This window comes from Ochotona princeps, chromosome 2, assembly GCF_030435755.1.
Source record: "Ochotona princeps isolate mOchPri1 chromosome 2, mOchPri1.hap1, whole genome shotgun sequence".
Lineage (NCBI taxonomy): Eukaryota > Metazoa > Chordata > Mammalia > Lagomorpha > Ochotonidae > Ochotona > Ochotona princeps.
This window is the reverse complement of record NC_080833.1, coordinates 108,118,455-108,139,757: the sequence shown is the minus strand read 5'-3', so window position 1 is coordinate 108,139,757 and position 21,303 is coordinate 108,118,455. Positions and strand designations below refer to the sequence as shown.

Sequence of the window (21,303 nt, the reverse complement as noted above, 5' to 3'; positions counted from 1 at the left end):
TGCTTCTGACACCGCTCTCTGCTGAGGTGCCTGGGAAAGCACTGGGTGGGGACCCAAGCACTTGGGCTCCTGCCACCCACTTGGGAGACTGGCTGGAGTGCTCGGCTCCTGGCCTCAGCCTGCCCCAAGCCTGGTCTTGCAGGGCGTTTGGGGAGTGAACCAGCACGTAAAAGCTAGCTCTCTGTCACTCTGCCTTTCAAACAAATAAACATTTAAAAGCGGGGGGGTGGGGGAAGCAGATTTGTACTACAACAAATAAAAAAAGAGAGAAATGAGAGGCTAGTGTTGTCACATAGTGAGTTAAGCCACCAGATGTGATCCCAGCATCCTATAACAGAGCGCTGGTCCAAGTCTTGGCTGTTCTGCCTCCTATCCACCTTTATGTTCATGTGCCTGGGATGGCAGTGGATGATGTCCAAGCTTGGTCTAGTCTGGCCACTGGGGCAGTGAACCAGTGAATGAAAGATCTCTCTCTGCCTTTCAAATAAATAAATCTGTTAAGAAAAAAAAAAAAACTTTCATGTATCTTCTACACTTTTTTCTCCTGTGCTTAACATGGAAAAATCACACTTTTATCAAAAGCATTTTCTTATGTTTATTAAAAGTAACCGATAAAACTGCACAATAGGTACCTGAGAGCTTGCTGTTAAAAAAATGTTAGGGTCCAATGCGGTAGCCTAGTGCCTAAGGTCCTTGCCTTTAATGCGCCAGGATCCTATATGGGTGCAGGTTCTTCTTTTTTTTTTTTAACTTCTGTTTTTAATTATTATAGTTTTGATCATCATTACATAGTTAAAAAGGTTCAAGGGCTACAGGAAAGTGGGTAAGACTATTATTTCTATATTGTTTCCTTCATGTATCTGGAGTAAAGGGGAATATTAAAGGAGAAGCCCCACCCAGTTTCCCACCCTCCCCAGGTCCCGGATGTAGTGCATGCTCCGAGGTTCTTGCTCAAGTGGTTTTGAGAGTTTACCAGTCATGAGTCTTGCCACTCCAAGCACAATGAGGTTGTTGGAGAATCCACTGATTGACATAGTCCATCATAGAGTCTCCATTTGTCCAGTATTTCGCTGCCAACATATGGCTGAGATGGTTGATTGATCTGTCTTCTGTCTTTTCTTGGTTAGGGTTCTGAGTCCAGCATTTCGATTGGGGAGATCCCCAAAGAAACTTTGTCTGAGGTGTTCTCAGACCAGATTCTTGTATGTACTAGCAGGTACAGGGTCCGGCATAGTCCATCGCCAGATCAGCTGGTGGTTGCAATCGCTGGGTCGCTTCTGTTTCCAGCCCTGTCGTCTTCCACTGGAACCAATGGGTGTTGCAGTCCAGTCTGGTTCTGCCCAGCACACACTTGGCCCTTGTATAGACCAGTGAGAGCTGCAGCCTAGCTGGAGCGACCCACAATACCACCCACCAGGCCTGCCCCCTACCCTGGTTTGCCAGTATATGTAGCAGACTAGTCAGTCTGTCCCACATCACATTTGGCTCTCATAATGCCAATGGGTATTAAAGCTTTGTTCTAGCTAACCAGCTCCACTGTGCAGCCCACACAGATGTTGTTGGGTGTCTCTCTGTCTAGCCACCCCAGCCCCTGTCCTAGTTTTCATGCTCTCCAGTGGGAGTGGTAACCCAAGAGGGAGGAGTCCACTATTTCCCTTCTAGGCCACTCCCACTCCTGGATTATGCACTCTCCAGGTAGTTCTGTGGTTTAACTTGACAGAATTAGCCCCCACTGCCAGCTTCTGCCAGCTGATGCTGCGGCAAAGCCCAAACAACCCTCAACCACTCTAATTTTTGTTTGCACCAGTAGGAACAATCATCCCTGCCTGGCTTTTCCCTGATCTGGTCCACATGAGACCCACAGGTGCTGCAGCCCTGCCCAGTCTGGTCTGCCCCCATCCCAGCTCACACTCTCCAGTGGGAGTGGCTGTCCAGCGGGTGAACACCCTACTCATTCCCCTGCCGGCTCTGCCCCCTGCCTTCCTGGTTCTCACATGTGCTGGTTGGGCACTGCGGTCACATCCAGTACAGGCAACCTCACCTTGGCATTCTGTATTGTGCACTAGTTTTTGTTGTGACCGAACCTGGCTTGACTCACACTGTTCTGGTGCTCAGATTCGCCAGTGGGTGATGTGAACTGATTCAGCCTGGTCTGCCCCCGACCCATGCCAAATGTATGCCAGTGGGAAACTTTCCATGGCCTGCTCTGGGCTGTTTCCTTTCGTGCTTCTTGCGCTTAGCTGCAGGGATTGTGTCCTGCCAGAGGAGTTGCCCAGGCTCCTCTATCAGAACCTTTCCCAATGCCAGATTTCGTGCATACCAGGGGGTCCATGAGCCAGCCCTACTCAGTTCACCTTCTGTCCTAGCAGGAACAGTGGCTTTTCCTGACTGGCCTTCAACCCAATCTGGTCCTTGCTGTTGGATGTTTCAGCCCAGCCACGGCTCGTCCATACCCACATATGGCTCACACATGGCTCAATAGGGGTTGAGACCTAGCCTAGTCAGTCCCACATCCAGAACACCAGATGGTGTTGGAGTCTGGCCCAGCTTGGTGCATCCAATCCCAGTCCACACTTGTGCTAAGTGAGACTACAACCATATCCTGATTCCAGCCCCGTGCTCCTTGATGGGAGCCTCAACCCAGCTAGGGTTGTCCCCTTAGCTCCCCAACTGGGGCTGTTCCCAGCCATAGATCATGTGCCTGCCAGTGGTTGCTATGACTCAGGTTGGCACAGCCCGTCACCTGTCACCTGCTTTAAACACTGTGGCTTAGCGTTCCTGGCTCATGCAGACCAGTAGGTGCAAGAGCCTAGCTCGGTATGACCTGTGCTCCATCCTGGTTTCTAATTTTGCTTGTGGGCTAAGGTTGGGTGCCAGTTCTAATCCTGATGATGACACTTCCCATCCAGCTCTCTGCTTGTGACCTGGGAAAGCAGTTGAGGACAGCCCAAGGCCTTGGGACCCTGCACCCATGTGGGAGACCTGGAAGAAGCTCCGGACTCCTGGCTTCGGATGGCTCAGCTCTGGCCATTGCAGCCGCTTGGGGACTGAATCATCTTTTTTTTTTTTTAAAAAAGATTTATTTACTTTTCTTTTTTTTTCTATTCATTTATTCATTAATTACATTGTATTACATGACACAATTTCATAGGTACTGGGATTCTCCCCCCTTCACCCCAAATTTATTTTATTTTCATTACAAAATCAGATATACTGAGAGGAGAAGAGGTAGAGAGGAAGTGGAGCTGCCGGGATTAGAACCAGCAGCCATATGGGATCAAGGCGAGGACCTTAGCCACCAGGCTACGCTGCGGAGCCCAGGAGTGAATCATCTTTAAAAACAAACAAACAAACAAACAAAGAAATAAATAGTTCATTCTAAATATGATTTTTTAAAGATTTATTTTATTTTTATTGGAAAGTTAGATATGCAGAGAGAAGGAAAGGCAGAGAGGAAGACCTTCTGTCTGTTGATTCACTCCCCAAGCGATTGCAATGGCTGGAGTTGAGCTAATCTGAAGTCAGGAGCCCGAAGCCTCTTCCAGATCTCCCATGTGGGTGCAGGGTTCCAATGCTTTGGGTCATCCTCAGCTGCTTTCCCAGACCACACATTGGAAGCTGGATGGGAAGCGGGATCACTGGGATTAGAACCAGCACCCATATGGGATCCTGGGGCATTCAATGCAAGGACTTTAGTGGCTAGATTACCACACCAAGCCTGTAAATATGATTTTAAATGGTTATATTTACTCCAGTAAATAGATATAACATAGGTAGACATATTATTCTTAAATAATTTAAACTTTTTGGTATTATAAATAAAAATAGTAACATCTTAGTATATAGCTGGGAGTTTTCCTTAGCCTAAGGTCATAATCATTTGTTACGAGATAGGCTGTTTTAGTGATTGTTGCTCTTCGATTTTCTCCTTCAAGGTGTTTCCTCCGTTCAGACTTGTTCCAGAGAAAATGACACTGATTCCAACTAACATGATGCAGGTAATCTTTTTTTTTTTTTTTAAGATTTATTTTTATTACAAAGTCAGATATACAGAGAGGAGGAGAGACAGAGAGGAAGATCTTCCGTCCAATGATTCATTCCCCAAGTGAGCCGCAACGGGCCGGTGCGCGCCGATCCAATGCCGGGAACCAGGAGCCTCCTCCAGGTCTCCCACGCAGGTGCAGGGTCCCGAAGCTTTGGGCCGTCCTTGACTGCTTTGCCAGGCCACAAGCAAGGAGCTGGATGGGAAGTGGAGCAGCCGGGATTAGAACCGGCGCCCATATGGGATCCCGGCACGTTCAAGGCTAGGACTTTAGCCGCTAGGCCACGCCGCCAGGCCCCGATGCAGGTAATCTTAAAGGCAAAATATGAGATGTACCTCCTCTCTCTCTTTTTCTTCCCTCTCTCTTTTTATCTCTCTTTCTCTCCTCACACACACACACACATCTTTTCTTCTTGTTGGCTTCCTCTTATCTACTCCCAACCAAACGTAACAGAATCTGATAATGAGTTCCTTTGGTCTTTAATGTACGTGCTGTCAGCTATCTCTTGGAGTCCCATGGATAATTCTCAGCATTTCCATCTCTTCTGTGTTTGAGCTCATAGGGGGTGTGCTCCGCAGGAAGCTCGGAAGCTGGGGGGAACTGAAGAAGTCAAGTTGCTTGGATAAAATATTGGGGAAAGATATGTGACTTCTCGATATTGTATGTATTTAGTGGCCTGTTCACATTCCAGGTAATGTCCGAAGGCGGCCCCCAGCCCCAATCCATCATTCACTTCTCTATCAGTAACCAGACCGTGGCTATTGTGAACCGGCGGGGACAAGTCACGGGGAAGGTGGCTGGCACAGCTGTGGTCCATGGCACTATCCAGACAGTAAATGAAGACACTGGAAAAGTCATTGTGTTTTCTCAGGTATTTGTCTTTTCCTCTGTTCTGCCTCTGCTCTTCCTTCTAGGAACCAGATGCATACTGGGAAAGGGTGGGATTAGTGATGATATGCATCTAAGTAGCACAGGAAAACCCAGTTAGTCCCATTCACCTTGCATTCTTTTAACCAGGCATGGAAAATAAGTGATCTATAGTGAAAAAACTACATAGAGTATTGACATTCTTGTAAGACATGATGCTTAAGGAATTGTCTCAAGAAAAAATGTATATATATCTATGATGTGAGGTTTTTGGTCCAGGCCAAAAACTACAAACCAGCCATTGTAAGCATCCTCTTAGGCTAAGCTTGCTCTGTGCCCTGTTGAGCAGGATGAAGTGCAGATTGAAGTTGTCCAGCTCAGAGCTGTTAGGATCCTGGCAGCTGCAACCAGACTCATCACAGGGACTGAGGTCAGTGTGCTGGCTGGTCCCGGGGTCACTGCTCTAATAATGCCAGGTGGGGGAAAGACATAGCACAAGACCACTGCTTCTTTCCAGATGCCTGTTTATGTCATGGGAGTGACCAGTACCCAGACCCCTTTCTCCTTCAGCAATGCCAACCCTGGGCTCACATTCCATTGGTCCATGAGTAAAAGGGATGTGTTGGATCTAGTACCCAGGCATTCAGAGGTATGAGTTTTCTGTTTATTATTATATCACCCTAGGTATCTTTATGTCAGATGTATTTTATTTCATCATGTGTTTTAGATCGACTCACTTTCTAAGTTCTGCTGTATGGTTATGTATCCACTTTTACAGTGACTCTGTCACCCTGGAAATCTGCATGTTTACTTTGTTCAGGATGCCCACAACCCAATTTGGAGTACCAGTTCTAGTCTTGGCTACTCCAGTGCTCATCCAACTCCCTGATAATGTTCTTGCAAAGCAACTGGTGATGGCCCAATTACCTGTGTTCCTGCCGCCTGTATGGGAGACCCAGACAGAGTTCCTGGCTGCTGGCTTCAGCTTGGCCCTTCTGCTTTGCAGCCATGTGGGGAATGAACCAGTGAATGAAAGGTCTCTCTCCCTGTCGTATTTCTCTTTCAGCCTTTAAATACATATATATATATATATAATTTCGTAAGTTTTCTTTTTTTTTTATTGGAAAGTCAGATACACAGAGAGGAAAGGAGAGAGAGGAAAACCATCCAATGGTCACTCCCCAAGTAGCTGCAATGGCCAGAGCTGAGCTGATCCATAGCCAGGATCCGGGAGCTTCTTCTGGGTCCCCCACTGGGTACAGGGTTCCAAGGCTTTGTACCGTCCTCAACTGCTTTCCTAGGCCACAAGCAGGAAGCTGGATGGGAACTGACGCCCATATGGGATCCCGGCACATGCAAGGCAAGGACTTTAGCCATTAGGCTACCACTCCGGGCCCTATATATATTCTTTAAAGCTCCAGATTTTGAGTAATCATGATACTACATGAGGTACTGCGGCTTAGCTCAGACCAACCCACCCCTAGACTCAGCCCAGATACATGAAATAAGCTTTAGCCTTTCCTTCTAATTAGTTTGTAGTACTCTCACATCTCTCTCCTTTCCTCTACCCCCAAACCATCTCCTCCAACATTTAGGCCCTCATTTCACTCACATAGGGTAAAACAATATTGTTCTAACTGTCCCTTCCACTAATAATCATGGATGCACTATATGCAGCTTTTTTAAAAATGTATTTATTTAATTTATAGATGTGGTGAGAGAAATAAATGAATTAACATTTGAAAAGTATTCAGAACAGAGTCTGGCAAACACTAAGTACTAAGTAATGTTATATGGAACTACTGCTAAATTGGTGAAAAGAACAAAGATATTCACAATCAACTATAAAGTTCAATAGCAGGAAAGGATGTTGAACATTATGGAAAAATTATTCACCTTTTTCTTTCTATCAGAAGGTATTTTCTCCTTTTTAAAATTAACATAATGCATAAATGATACTATATTCCTGTTAGGAAGATACATATTCTAAAAATATTATTTGTGTATGTTCATTTTATTGAAAGACTGAGCTATACAGACAAAGACAGAGAGCTCGCCCACTTTCTGGTTTACTCCCCAGATACCCACCACAGCTGGGCTGAGCTAGTCTGGACCAGGAGCTAGGCACTGAGTCCATGTCTCTAGGCAGGTGGCTTGAGCAGCACCTGCTGCCCCCCAGGGTGCATGTGAGCAGGAAGCTGGAGTAAGAAGTGGAGCTGGGACTTGAACCCAGGCACTACGATGTGGATGTGGATGTCTTGTGTGGCATCTGAATCTTCATCTTAGAAAGAAATAGTAAGGGCCCAGCGTGTCAGCCTAGTAGCTGAAATCCTCACCTTGCAAGCACTGGCATCCCATATGGGCACTGGTTAATATCCTGGCTGCTCTACTTCCCTTCCAGCTCCCTGCTGGATTTCCACCTTCCTGGGAAAGCAGTGGAGGATGACCCAAAGCCTTGAGATCCTGCATGTACACAGCAAACCAGGAAGAAGTTCCTGATTCCTGCTTTGCATCAGCTCAGCTCTGGCCAATGTGGCCTCCTGGGGCATGAACCCAAGATGGAAGATCTTTCTCTCTGTTTCTCCTTATCTCTATAAAGTTGCCTTTCCAATTAAAGTAAAATCTTTGAAAAAATTTCTATTTTTGGAGCTGGTAGTGTGGCATAACAAGTTAAGCTACCACCTGCAATACCAGCATTTCATATGAGCGTCAGTTCATATTCCTGCTGCTGCACTTCTGATCCAGATCCCAGCTAATGAACCTGGAAAAACAGCAAAGGTTTGCCCAAGTACTGCAGCTTCTGCCACTCATCTGCGAGACCTGGAGTCCAGGAACCCAGGTTCAGCCTGGCCTGCACCAGAATGTGTTTCAGTTTTTTAAGATTTATTTTATTTTTATTGGATTTATTTATTTTTATTGGAAAGACAGATATACAGAGAGGAGGAGAGACAGAGAGGAAGACCTTCCATCTGATTGTTCACTCCCCAAGCAACTGCAATGGTTAGAGCTGAGCCGATCCAAAGCCAGGAGCCTCTTCCAGGCCTCCCACATGGGTGCAGGATTCCAAAGCTTTGGGCTGTCCTCAACTGCTTTCCAGGGAGCTGGACAGGAAGCAGGGCCACCAGGATTAGAATCGGTGCCCACTGAGGATGCTGGTATGTGCAAGGCAAGGACTTTAACAACTAGGGTACCGTGCTAGTCCCTACACCAGATTGTTACGGAGTTCACTAGCAGATGGACAGTGTCTCTTTCTAACTCTACCTTTCAAATAAATAATTTTTAAATCTAGGGCCCAGTGGCGTGGCCTAGCGGCTAAAGTCCTCGCCTTGAATGTGCCAGGATCCCATATGGGCGCCGGTTCTAATCCCGGCAGCTCCACTTCCCATCCAGCTCCCTGCTTGTGGCCTAGGAAAGCAGTTGAGTACGGCCCAAAGCCTTGGGACTCTGCACCCATGTGGGAGACCTAGAAGAAGAAGTTCCTGGATCCTGGCTTTGGCTTCAGCACAGTGAATCATCAGATAGAAGATCTTTCTCTCTCTCTTCCTCTCTGTATCTGACTTTCCAATAAAAATAAAATAAATCTTTTTAAAAAAATTTAAATCTACTCATATCTTTCTAACAGTATCCTGAATCTGTAGCTTAGAGTGGTAGGGTCTGCTTCTGGTACTTACCAGAGCCTGATTATACTTCGAATGGAGGAAGGTCGGAGCTAGACTTAGGTGAGAACAGTTCAGTGTAGAAATCTGGTTTTGTGCAAAAGGATGGAATGATCCAGGCCCTAGTTTCTGTTATATCTCTACCCTCATTCCATTTTCATATGTAAAGCACCAGCATTTTCTCCAGCAGAAGAAATCATTGAGAGTAGTGCAAATGTGTTTTGTTTTTTTTTTTCAAAATTTATTTTTATTGGGAAGACAGAAATACAGAGAAGGGGAGAGACAGAGAGGAAGATCTTCCGTCTGATGATTCACTCCTCAAGCGGCCACAACAGCCGGAGCTGTGCCAGTCCTAAGCCAGAACCAGGAGCTTCTTTCTGGTCTCTCATGAGGGTGCAGAGTCCCAAGGCTTTGGGTTGTCCTGGACTGCTTTCCCAGGCCACAAGCAGGGAGCTGGATGGGAAGTGATGCTGCCGGGATTAGAACCTGTGCCCATATGGGATCCTGGCACATGCAAGGTTAGGACTTTAACTAACCGCTAGGCCACTGCGCCAGGGCCATATGTTTGTTTGTTTATTTATTTATTTATTTATTATTACCTCAGACAATGCAGAGGCAAAATAACTGGTTGATGAAACAAGCTAAGTCCTTTGAGTTTTAAGCTGTTGCTAGTAGTTCTCTGGCGAATAGTTTTGTTAGTTTAACTATTTAAGTTTGTGGCTAGGCATAGTGGGGTATCTAATCCCAGTAATGCAAAGGTGTTCAGGGGCTAGCATGATAGTGGATGGGCACGTTTTCTAATTTAAAAAACAAATAGGAACAAGCACGGTGGCCTAACAGCTAAAGTCCTCGCCTTGAACGCACTGGGATCCTATATAGGCGCCGGTTCTAATCCCGGCAGCTCCACTTCCCATCCAGCTCCCTGCTTGTGGCCTGGGAAAGCAGTCAAGGACGGCCCAATGCATTGGGACCCTGCACCCGTGTGGGAGACCCGGAAGAGGTTCCAGGTTCCCGGCTTCGGATCGGTGTGCACCGGCCGTTGCGGCTCACTTGGGGAGTGAAACATCGGATGGAAGATCTTCCTCTCTGTCTCTCCTCCTCTCTGTATATCTGACTTTGTAATAAAAATAAATAAATCTTTAAAAAAAAACACAAATAAATAACTAAATCTTTAAAAAAGAAAGTACGCACTCCTCTTCCTTGACCCCTTCTTTCCTATCACGCTCTGAACACATTGCCTCATTTCTCTTCCCATCGCAGCTTCTATTGTCTGAGCCCATTTTGGAAATCACTGCCATCATTTCCATTTGTTTCTCAATGGAATGATTTTTTATGTGTGCATTGACTTTGAGATGACATAAGGAAGACTCCTCGGGACACTTACCATATGTTTTTTTTTTAATTTTTAAAGGATTCTTTTTAATTATTCTTAATTGAAATGTAGTTACAGAAAGAGCAGAAAAGACAGACAGATCCTCCATCTACTAGTTCACTTCACAAATGGTCACAAAAGCCAGGACTGAGCCAATCTGAAGCCAGGAGCCAGGAGCTTAATGTTGGCCTCCTGCAAGGGTGCAGGGTCCCAAGCACATGAGCCATCTTCTACTACATTCCCTCCCAGGCCACAAGCAGGGAGCTGGATGGGAACTGGAGCTGCCGGAACACGAACAAGCACTCATATGGAACCCCAGGGTGTGCAAAGCGAGGATTTGGTCATTGAGCAACCACAATGGGCCCTGTAAGTCTACCATACAAAAATATGAAATATATATTTTTTAAGACAATTTTTCTTTTTTCTTAATGATTTATTTCATTTTATGATTGAAAAGCCAGATATGCAGAGGGGAAGGGAGACAGAGAAGAAGATCCTCCATCTGCTGATTCACTCCCAAAATAGGCACAACAGCCAGAGCTGCGCTGATCTGAAGCCAGGAGCCAGGAGCTTCTTCCAGGTCTCCCACGTGGGTGCAGGGTCTCAAGGCTTTGGGCCACTCTCAACCGCCCTCCCAGGCCACAAGCAGAAAGCCAGATGGGAAGTGGGGCCGCAGGAATTAGAGCCAGTACCAATGTGGAATCCTGGCTAGTGCAAGGAAAGGACCCCAGCCATTAGACTACCGCTCTGGGCCTAAAAATATAAAATAAATCTTAAAAGAAAATGGGGGCCCATCACAATAGCCTAGTGGCTAAAACTTCACCTTGCATGTGCTAGGATCTCATACGGGTGTCGGTTTGCATCCCAGCTATTCCATTTACCATCCAGCTCCCTACTTGTAACCTGGGAAAGCAGTAAATGATGGCCCAAAGCCTTGGGACCCTGGCTACTGGTTTCAGATCTTCTGAGCTCCAGTTTTTGTGGCCACTTGGGAAGTGAACTAGCAGATAGAAGTTCTTTCTCTCTGTCTCCTTCACTTTTTAAGTTTGACTTTCCAATGAAAAGAAGTAAATAATAATTAAAAAAAAAAGAGTCCTGGCAGCTTTTTGCTTGTTGCCTGGGGATGCAGCAGATGTCCCAGGTTCTTGGCCCTGCGCCCTTTGGGCGACCTCCAGGAAGCTCCTGGCTCCTGGCTTTGGACTAGCCTGGCTTTACCCATCGTGCACATTTGCGGAATGGACCAGCAGTAGAAGATCCCTCCCTTTCTTTGTCTCACTTTCTCTCTGTAACTCTGCCTTTCATATAAAATAAATCCTTTTTTAAAAAATGAGAGTGCTGGGCCGGGACAGTAGTGAGCAGCTCATGTCCTCACCTTTAACACGCCAGGATCCCATATGACGCCAGTTCTAATCCTGGCGGCCCCGCTTCCCATCCAGCTCCCTGCTTGTGGCCTGGGAAAGCAGTCGAGGACAGCCCAAAGTTTTGGGACCGTGCACCCTCGTGGGAGACCTGGAAGAAGCTCCTGGCTCCTGGCTTCGGATCAGCACAGCTCTATCCGTTGCAGACGCTTGGTCAATGAATCATCAGACAGAAGATCTTCCTCTCTGTCTCTCCTGCTTTCTGTATATGTGTCTTTCCAATAAAAATAAACATTTTTTGAAAAAGGAGAGAGAGCCTGAGCTGGATAACTGGCTCCATCCCTGACTGTAGCTTCCTATTATTGTGAACCTGGAAGGCAGCAGTGACAAGTCAAGTAAAGGGTTCTTCCTGAACCTGGATGTAGTCTCTGGCTCCTAGCTTCAGCCCCTGGCCTGGGCTGGGGGGTGGACAAGTGGATAGAAGCATTCTCTTTCAAATAAAAGAGGATGGGAAGAAAAAGTAAATGAAAACAAACTGTTGTACTGTAGCTCTAGAAACTTATTTCCAACATGTATTTTCCTTGCTACAACAAAGGGAGGGCACAGTGTTTACCTGTGAATGTTTCTTCATCAATCCCCTCACTGTCTAGGTTTTTCTACAGCTCCAAGCAGAGAATAATTTTGCCATGGTTGTCCGCACAAAAGCAGCTGGTCGGACCAGTATCAAAGTTACTGTCCACTGCATGAACAGTTCCTCTGGGCAGTTTGAGGGGAATTTTTTGGAACTGTCTGATGAAGTGCAGATCCTGGTAAGCTCCTAAAACCTCAATTTTGATTTTGTGCATTGAGGAAAAGAAAGTTAATCTTCTCCTACTATCTTACGAAGAGCTGAGACTGGATAGACAGAAACTTCTAGAGGGATTCTTGGAACAGGTTTGCAGTTTGTGTTTTGTGCCATCGGTGATAATTGTCTCAGTGTAGCATAGACATTAGAAACCATGGCATGTGTCAGTCCCCACATGACTAACACAAGGTGTGAACCCATAATACCCAGGCAGGAATTAACTGCTGATATTATGATTCCAGCCCATTTAGATCTGTTCACAGGCGGGATGAAACAGAACCCCAACTTCTGGTAAAGTAAGGGTGTGGACAATCTCTGCAGATGTTCTCAAGTAAAAAACTAAATGGCTCAATTGCATTTAGAATTCAAAAGAAAAGTCACCATGAGTAGGGGACAAGTACGTTTCTGTTTCTGAATTTGGAATTGATTCTTACGCCCTCTCTATTTTGACTTTGGTTCTCTGATTTAGTGTCAACTAGAGGGGGAGGAAGACCTGGATAATGTCCTTTGTAGTTTGACATTATGGATACTCTGTTCCCAAATATCTTCCCAGTTATCAGAGCTTAAAATTATAAATCTCAAAGCTATTATAACTGATACCTGAGTGATACAGAAGATGTGGTAAATAAAAACTGTCCATTCCCAGTCTCTTACAGACAGAAGCAGGACTCATATTAGGTTATATGTTCTAGAATACCTCAAAAGAAATGCCTGGCTTATTCCAGAAAGTAGTACTGTGTAAGATTTTAGACTAAGTAGAAGTTAGTCTGACTGTTCATTTGTGATTACCATGGGCTAGTGTGAATCCCTCCGTTAAGACTGAAGTTCCTGTGTGAGTAAAGCTCATACTTTGTCTTTTGTAGTAGTGAGGAAAACATCGTTTTCTCATTACAGGTGTTTGAAAAACTCCAACTTTTCTATCCAGAGTGCCAACCTGAGCAGATTCTGATGCCTATGAATTCTCAGCTTAAACTCCACACCAACAGGTGAGGAGAAAGCAGAGGTTTAGAACTTTTGCCAGGTTAGAAGTGTCTTCAGCAGAACCTTGGCCGTGGAAAGAACTGCATTTGCCTGCTAGACGATTTTTCTATTCCCTGACTACCTTATTTTTAGTTGAGATGAAATTGATGTTATACAAAACTAACACTTTTAAAGTATAAAATTCAGTGGTGTTTGATCTCCAGTTTCTAAACATTGTCATCATCACCAAAGGACACCCAATCCCATGGAGCACTCACCCATCTGCTCCCTTCCTCCCACTGCCTGGCAGCCAGTCATTGGCCTTCTGTCACTGTAAGCAGAATCATACAATTTATGATTTTTTGTTGGTTTCCTTTAGTTAGTAAAATGTTTTTGAAGTTTATCCACATTGTAGTCTGTGTTCTGACTTCATTCTCCTTTGTGACTGAGTAATATTCCATCATACAGGTAGACAACATCTTGGTTACACCATCACCTACTGACAGCCACTGGGGTTATTTTTCCCTTTTGACTATTGTGACTAGTGCTGCTATGGACACCAACATCAATATCTGTTTTCAAATGCCGTGTCTAAATTTTTTTAGTGGTGATTTGTCACAGCATTTGATTTTTAATGAGATAAGCATGATCCAAAACCAGACTTTTGCCAGAAGCACATAATGTGGAGAATGGCCTGCAGCCATGAACAGTGATGAGAGGGGCCCCAAAAGATGCCACTTTCTCCCATTTGTTCCCTAGGGAAGGAGCTGCCTTTGTGAGTTCTCGTGTTCTCAGATGTTTCCCTAATTCGTCAGTCATTGAAGAGGATGGCGAAGGACTCCTGAAGGCTGGGTCTATCGCAGGGACCGCCGTGTTGGAAGTCACCTCTATAGAACCTTTTGGAGTAAATCAAACAACCATAACCGGGATTCAGGTGAGTTCAGAGGCTTCCTCAAAAAAAAAAAAAAAGATATACTGCAACAGCCATTATGACGCAGCTCCCACATCAGAGAGCCTGGGATTAAGTCCCACCTGTACTTCCAATCCAGCTGCCTGCTAACTGCCATCCTAGGAGACAGCAAATAATGTCCCACAAGGGAGACCCGAATGGAGTTCCTGGCTCTGGGCTTTGGCCTGGCCCAGCCCTGCTTATCACCATCATTTTGAGGAGTGAGGCACAGATGAGCCATTGTTAGAATTTTAAAGTTTAGGGCCCAGTGCGGTGGCCTAGCAGCTAAAGTCCTCGCCTTGAACGCGCCGGGATCCCATATGGACGCCGGTTCTAATCCCGGCAGCTCCACTTCCCATCCAGCTCCCTGCTTGTGACCTGGGAAAGCAGTCGAGGACGGCCCAAAGCCTTGGGACCCTGTATCCTCGTGGGAAACCTGGAGGAAGTTCCTGGCTCCTGGCTTCAGATTGGCGCAGCACCAGCCGTTGTGGTCACTTGGGTAGTGAATCATCGGACAGAAGATCTTCCTCTCTATCTTTCCTCCTCTCTCTATATCTGACTTTGCAATTAAAAAAAATAACAATAGATCTTTAAAAGAAAAGAATTTTAAAGTTTAGAATTAGAATGGAGATTAGAAATAACTTGGTATAATAGACACCAAAAAATTAGGCAAGTTTTGCTCTATTCAAGCCACTATGACAGTCCTTCTTTGTATATTTTCTCTTTAAACTACAAGATCCTGAGAGTAGACCTATTAACCTCACTACTACAAAAATCAGAATCGAGGGCCTGGTGCGGTAGCCTAGCAACTAAGGTCTTGCCTTAAATGCGCTGGGATCCCATGTGAATGCTGGTCTAATCCCAGCAGTCCCACCTCCCATCCAGCTCCCTGCCTGTGGCCTGGGAAAGCAGTAGATGACAGCCCAAAGCTTTGGCACCCTGCACCCGCATGGGAGACCTGGAAAAGGCTCTGGGCTCCTGGCTTTGGATCAGCTCAGCTCTGGCTGTTGCAGCCGCTTGGCAAATGAATCATCAGAGGGAAGATCTTCCTCTCTGTCTCTCCTTCTCTCTGTACATCTGACTTCTGGGTCCCGCATGGGGGACCCAGAAGAAGCTCCTGAATTGTGGATTTGGATCGGCTTAGCACCGGCCGTTATGGCCACTTGGGGAATGAATCAATGGATGAAAGATCTTTCCATCTCTCTATTTCCTTCTCTCTGTAAATCTAACTTCCAGTAAGAATAAGTAAATCTTAAAAAAAAAAAAGAATTAAAATTCCAGACTACTTAGGAGGTTATGAAATGATGAAGTTAGGATTCAAAGCTATACTTTTCTTATTGTGTTCCATTTATTTCCTTTTTTTTTTTTTTGTTTTTAAGATGGAAAGTCAGATATACAGAGAGGAGAGACAGAGGAAGATCTTCCATCCACTGGTTCACTCCCCAAGTAGCTGCAATGCCCAGAGCTGAGCTGATCAAAAGCCAGGAGCCCAGAGCCTTTTCCAGGTCTCCCACGCAGGTGCAGGGTCCCAAGGCTTTGGGCCATCCTCGACTGCTTTTCCTGGCCACAAGCAGGGAGCTGGATGGGAAGTGGAGCAGCCGGGATATGAACCGGCGCCCATATGGGATTCCGGTACGTGCAAGATGAGGACTTTAGCCACTTGGCTACTGGGCCAGGCCCACTATGTTATTTTTGATAACAATTATTTATCAATAAATATGCAGTACTTTGCTCAATTTACCTAGTCTCAGTCCTTTCCTCAAAAGCTTCAACTTCTCTTCACATTCCCATAATTGCATAATTGCAATACTTAAGATAACCATTTCCTATGCTATCATGTTTCTTGGCACTCAGACTTAAGTCATCTCAAATTGAATCTGTTTTTATCACTAATTGTAAAGCTCAGAATACAGCAACAGCTCTCCTGAAGTGCAGCCTTCTCTGGTTTGTCTCCCACAGGTCGCACCTGTGACCTACCTGCGTGTGAGCAGTCAACCCAAGCTGTACACAGCCCACGGGAGGACTCTGACAGCCTTCCCACTGGGCATGTCTCTCACCTTCGTCGTTCAGTTTTATAATAGCATCGGAGAGAAATTCCACACACACAACACTCAGCTTCATCTGGCTCTGAACAGGTATGGAAGTCAAAGGCATGGCATTAGTACTGGGGGGAGCAATCCCTAACAGCCTCAGCAAGTGCTTCCAACATTCTGAAAATGGAATCTGATCTTTAATCAGGTAAAAGAGTTGTAGTAATTGTCAAAACCACTTAAGCAGTACCCTTAGAACATGCTCCACATTAGGGACCCTGGGATGACATCAGGGGGCCATTCCACATCCCCAGGTACTGATGCAGTTAGGCTGCTGGGAGCTGCCCTCTCCCCTTCTCTCCCCACTTTCTCCAGACACAGGAAGAAAAAATGGAAACTGCAGATAGTAGTCTCATCTACTTTGCCCCAATCCTTGACCTCCTCATCCTAATTTGTGGTCCATTTGGGCATACATCCTTTTTTTTTCTTTAAGATTTTTATTTATTTTATTACAAAGTCAGATATACAGAGAGGAGGAGAGACAGAGAGGAAGATCTTCCGTCCAATGATTCACTCCCTAAGTGAGCCGCAACGGCCAGTGCTGAGCCAATCCGAAGCTGGGAACCAGGAACCTCTTCCAGGTCTCCCACGCAGGTGCAGGGTGCCAAAGCTTTGGGCCATCCTCGACTGCTTTCCCAGGCCACAAACAGGGAGCTGGATGGGAAGTGGAGCAGCCAGGATTAGAACTGGCGCCCATATGGGATCCCGGCCCGTTCAAGGCGAGGACTTTAGCCGCTAGGCCACGCTGCTAGGCCACGCCGCCGGGCCCATCCTTTCTTTCTTAACTACGCAAACATCATCAAAAATAAGATAAATAAATTAAAAAAAAAAGTTCAGGATGTTTGGAGTCTGTCAAGTCCTAACTCACAGATAAGAGCCATATAATACTAATTGGAATATTGTTACCCAAAGGCTAATTGGAGTGTTATTATTAAAAGAAAAAATAAATGAAAAGAATGCTTACCAGTGGAAACCCACTGTCACTGTTCTCATGAGAATTGAGAAGGAAGCCCAGGGGGCAAGGCACAGGATGGTGATGGGATGGTCTTTGGCCTATGGCCACTTACTCTCTTTACAGAATTCCATCTGAATGTCTGAGATGCTTGAATAGGAAATGTTGCAATAAGGTCTACTTCCAGAACTGTGGTTTTCCACTGCCTATTCAGATGTTTGTCTCTCTCATCTGTTTCCAGAGATGACTTGTTGCTTATTGGACCAGGAAACAAGAACTACACCTACGTGGCCCAGGCCGTGAACAGAGGAGTGACACTGATTGGGCTTTGGGACCGGAGACATCCAGGCATGGCAGATTACATTCCTGTTGCTGTAGAACATGCCATTGAGCCAGACACCAAGCTTACCTTTGTTGGAGATGTCATTTGCTTTAGTACTCACCTGGTCAACCAACATGGTCTGTATATATTTCCTTTCTCAACCTCACAACTGATGATTAATTCTGAGGATTTCAAAGTAATGAATTCCTTAGAGGATTTTTTTCCCAAATGTTTATAAAATCTGAAGAAGAAAATTCTTTAAAATATTTTACTGTTTGTCATGTTTATTGATATCTCTTAGTTTGATGCACATTTCTTTCAATAGCTGGGCAAATGGAAATAAGCCAGTAATGCTTAACAAGCACATATTTAAAACATAGCCCTAAAATGAAATAGATATAAAAAAGTCCTACCTGATACTATGTAGATGGTACAGGATACTGTGTCTCTTCCTGTCTTCTCAGTTAAGGACATTTGCTAAGTTGAAGGACAATAAAAACAGAAAGGAAGGGCAGGGCAAGTCTCCTATTCTAATGAGGCACACTGCAAAACCTAACTTAAAATAAGATTTGGACTTGTGCTGGGCTAAATTCTATTCCTGATCACCAAAGCACTTATGTTCTAAGAGATTCTATTCCGTTAAATAAAATCATAGGACGCCAGTCCTTGAGTAGGAAACATGTGAGCTCTTTAAACTTATACACAGCACATCATCCAAAAGGGATGTGCACAGCCTAGGGGTATGTATGTCCAAATTCTCCATTCCAACAACAGTGAGGGAGCGGTGCTTTGTAAGCCTATCTGGGAACTATAAATACTTATATTTCACCAAAGTGATGTAATATTGGACCCAATTTTAACACTTAACTACATGTTTTGGACTTGATGATTGAGCCTAGGTCAAATCTTTCAGTCCCATAACAAGTGATTCACTTGTAAACACTGCTGGCATGCATTCCAAGACCAGCAAGCTAAACTTGTTCTGAAGTTAACAGTGAGTGCTACCATCCAATCCATGTCAAGCAGTGGCATTTTGTTTGGGTTTGTTTTGTTTGGGGGTTTGTTTTGTTTTTTTAACTCTTAGCTAGGTTTGCCTAGATTGTCTCTTTACCTTCCATTCTGGAATTTTGAGGGACATCCCAAATTCCATACCACTTTTGATGTGAAAGTAAAAGGGCTACAAACCAGAATCAGTAATCCTGTAGATTGGAATGAGTCTGCCCACTTCAGATTTAAGCCAAAAGAAATGAATCCTTGTCTACGGCCATACCCCCCTGAATGCACCCGATCTCGTCTGATCTCGGAAGCTAAGCAGATTCAGGCCTGGTTAGTTCTTGGATGGGAGAAATGAATCCTCTCTCCTGCCAGTTGTGGCTTTCTTACAGTCTTTGCTGGCATCAATTGGTAGCTCCAAACAGCTGCATCCACAGTATAAGCTACACAAAGTTTTATCAGAGAGGTATGTCAAAAAGAATTTTTCCTAAGAACGGCTATGTTTTCCAACTCAGTAGCTCTCTTTAGGTCAGTAGGTCTTGTTTTATTGTTGCACGAGTGGTATCTGAAGGGGAAACTGACATCCTCAAAGTTGGGTGTTTCTGCTGGCAAGACCTGCCCACATGCTTCACTGGGCTCCCAAAGAGAAATTTGGCTGAACTGGGTGACTCAGACCACGTGACTCAAGGAGCTTGTAGCCACATGCTTTCTCCTGTATTTTCCTAGGTGAACCCGGAATATGGATGATTTCTGCTGGAAATATTCTACAGACAGACATTGCCACTGGAGTAGGAGTGGCCAGAAGTCCAGGAACTGCAACAATTTTCCATGATATCCCAGGAGTAGTGAAAACATACAGAGAGGTAAAGCTCGCCTCACCAGGGCTAAAGAGTCAAAAGTGACCATTCCCATATTTGGGGACAAACACATAGAACATAAATCCTAGGGCTGAACCTTAGGGCCCAGCAGTGCTAGCCACCACTTGTGACACCTGTGTCCCATACTGGAGTGCCTGGGATAAAGTCCTGCCTCTGCTTCTGTTCTAGTTTCTTAATATACCTAGAAAATGACCCAAGTGCCTGCATCCTGCCACCTGGGAGTCAAGATGGAATTCCTCCTGCTCCTAGCTGTTCACAGGACTTTGGGGGAGTAAGTCAACAGATGGAAGGGATGTGACGGGGTGGGGAGAAACTCTGTGTATCAAATCTAAAAACAAAAACCAAAAAGTAAAGAAACTATAACCTAGGAAAGGAAATTTATAACATGTAAACTTGGGATTTGGGGGGCCAGGAAGGGGAGGGGGTATTTATTCATTTATTTGAAAGTAGAGGGAGAGAAAACAAGAGATGTTCCATCTATGCATTCAAGTCCCTTTTGTGGTTCCCAGTCCCACCTGCCTACTATACACACCCCAGAAGGCAGCAGCAACAAGTAGTCCCACCTACATGATAAACCTAGACTGAGTCCCAGGCTCCCAGCTCTGGCTGTTGCAGGACTTTAGAGAGTAAAGTAACAAGTCACTCTCTTTTCTGTTTGTGTCTTTCTGACTCTTTCCCTCTTTCTGTCAGACAGGAAGGAAGCAAGGATGGAAGGAAGGAAGGGAAAACGGAGGGAGGAAGAAAGAGAAAGGAAGGTCATACCTGCACGGCAGGTGCCGGTTCAGGGACGGGGTCTGGCAGGGCCCGGGTCACCTGGCCTGGGTCCTTGGGCCAACCTCTAAGAACTGGTCCTCCTCACTAGAAAAGACACAGTAATAGACAGCTGACCCATATCCACATGGAGGAGATGGCAATCCATTGAGGACTGCACAGGATATCTGTACCATGCCAGAGGAAGGAGAGAGGAATAAATTGGAAAACTATCCCAGTTAAACGATGACAGCAAGTATCTGGGCAAATGGAGACTAAGGTCAACTGTATTAGCCCATGGACATTGAAGGGGTTCCCTCATGTTTGGATGTTTGGATCAGTGAGATCAACATTTCAGAACTATCTAAACCACCTGGGGCTCTGCACATTAGCCTAGTGGCTAAAATCCTCACCTTGAACACACCAGGATCCCATATAGTTACCAGTTCTAACCCTGGATGCTCCACTTTCCATCCAGCTCCCTGCCTGTGGCCAGGAAAAGCAGCTGAGGACGGTCCAAAGCCTGAGTATCTGCACCCACTTGGGAGACTAGAAGAATCTCCTGGCTCCTGGCTTCAGATCGGCTCAACTCCAGCCATTGTGGCCACTTGGGGAGTGGACGAGCAGACAGAAAAACTTTCTCTGTATCTCCTTGTCTCTGTATATGTGTCTTTCCAATAAAAATCAATAAATCTTAAAAATTATTTAGTTCTTGGGCCTGGCACAGTGGCCTAGCGGCTAAAGTCCTCGCCTTGAACGCATTGGGATCCCATATGGGCGCCAGTTCTAATCCCAGCAGCCCCACTTCCCATCCAGCTCCCTGCTTGTGGCCTGGGAAAGCAGTCGAGGACGGCCCAAAGCTTTAGGACCCTGCACCCACATGGGAGACCAGGAAGAAGCTCAGCTCCAGCTGTTGCAGTCACTTGGGGAGTGAATCATTGGACAGAAGCTCTTCCTCTCTGTCTCTCCTCCTCTCTGTATATCTGACTTTGTAATAAAAAATAAATCTTTAAAAAAAAATTTGTAATTAAAAATAAATAAATAAATAAAATTATTTCTTTTTTATGGAAAAGTCAGATACACAGAGAGGAAGAGAGGCAGAGAGGAAGATTTGTCTGATGATTCACTCCCCAAGCAACTGCAACAGCCAGTGCTGTACCGATCCGAAGCCAGGAGCCAGGAGCTTCTGTCAGGTCTCCCACACGGGTGCAGGGTCCCAAGGCTTTGGGCCATCTTCAACTGCTTTCCCAGGCCACAAGCAGGGAACTG

At 45.4% G+C, this 21,303-nt stretch overlaps 1 protein-coding gene across 1 annotated transcript in view; it reads left to right on the top strand.

Moving 5' to 3' along the window:
- NUP210L (nucleoporin 210 like) overlaps nt 1-21,303 on the top strand; it is a 124,618-nt gene that overhangs the window by 91,532 nt on the left and 11,783 nt on the right. The window contains exons 24-33 of the mRNA XM_058660302.1: nt 3,936-3,998; nt 4,735-4,914; nt 5,260-5,340; nt 5,428-5,559; nt 11,947-12,105; nt 13,035-13,126; nt 13,860-14,034; nt 16,009-16,184; nt 17,333-17,550; nt 19,133-19,269. Of these exons, the coding sequence (XP_058516285.1) occupies nt 3,936-3,998; nt 4,735-4,914; nt 5,260-5,340; nt 5,428-5,559; nt 11,947-12,105; nt 13,035-13,126; nt 13,860-14,034; nt 16,009-16,184; nt 17,333-17,550; nt 19,133-19,269 (1,413 nt within the window). The remainder of the gene's footprint in view (nt 1-3,935; nt 3,999-4,734; nt 4,915-5,259; nt 5,341-5,427; nt 5,560-11,946; nt 12,106-13,034; nt 13,127-13,859; nt 14,035-16,008; nt 16,185-17,332; nt 17,551-19,132; nt 19,270-21,303) is intronic.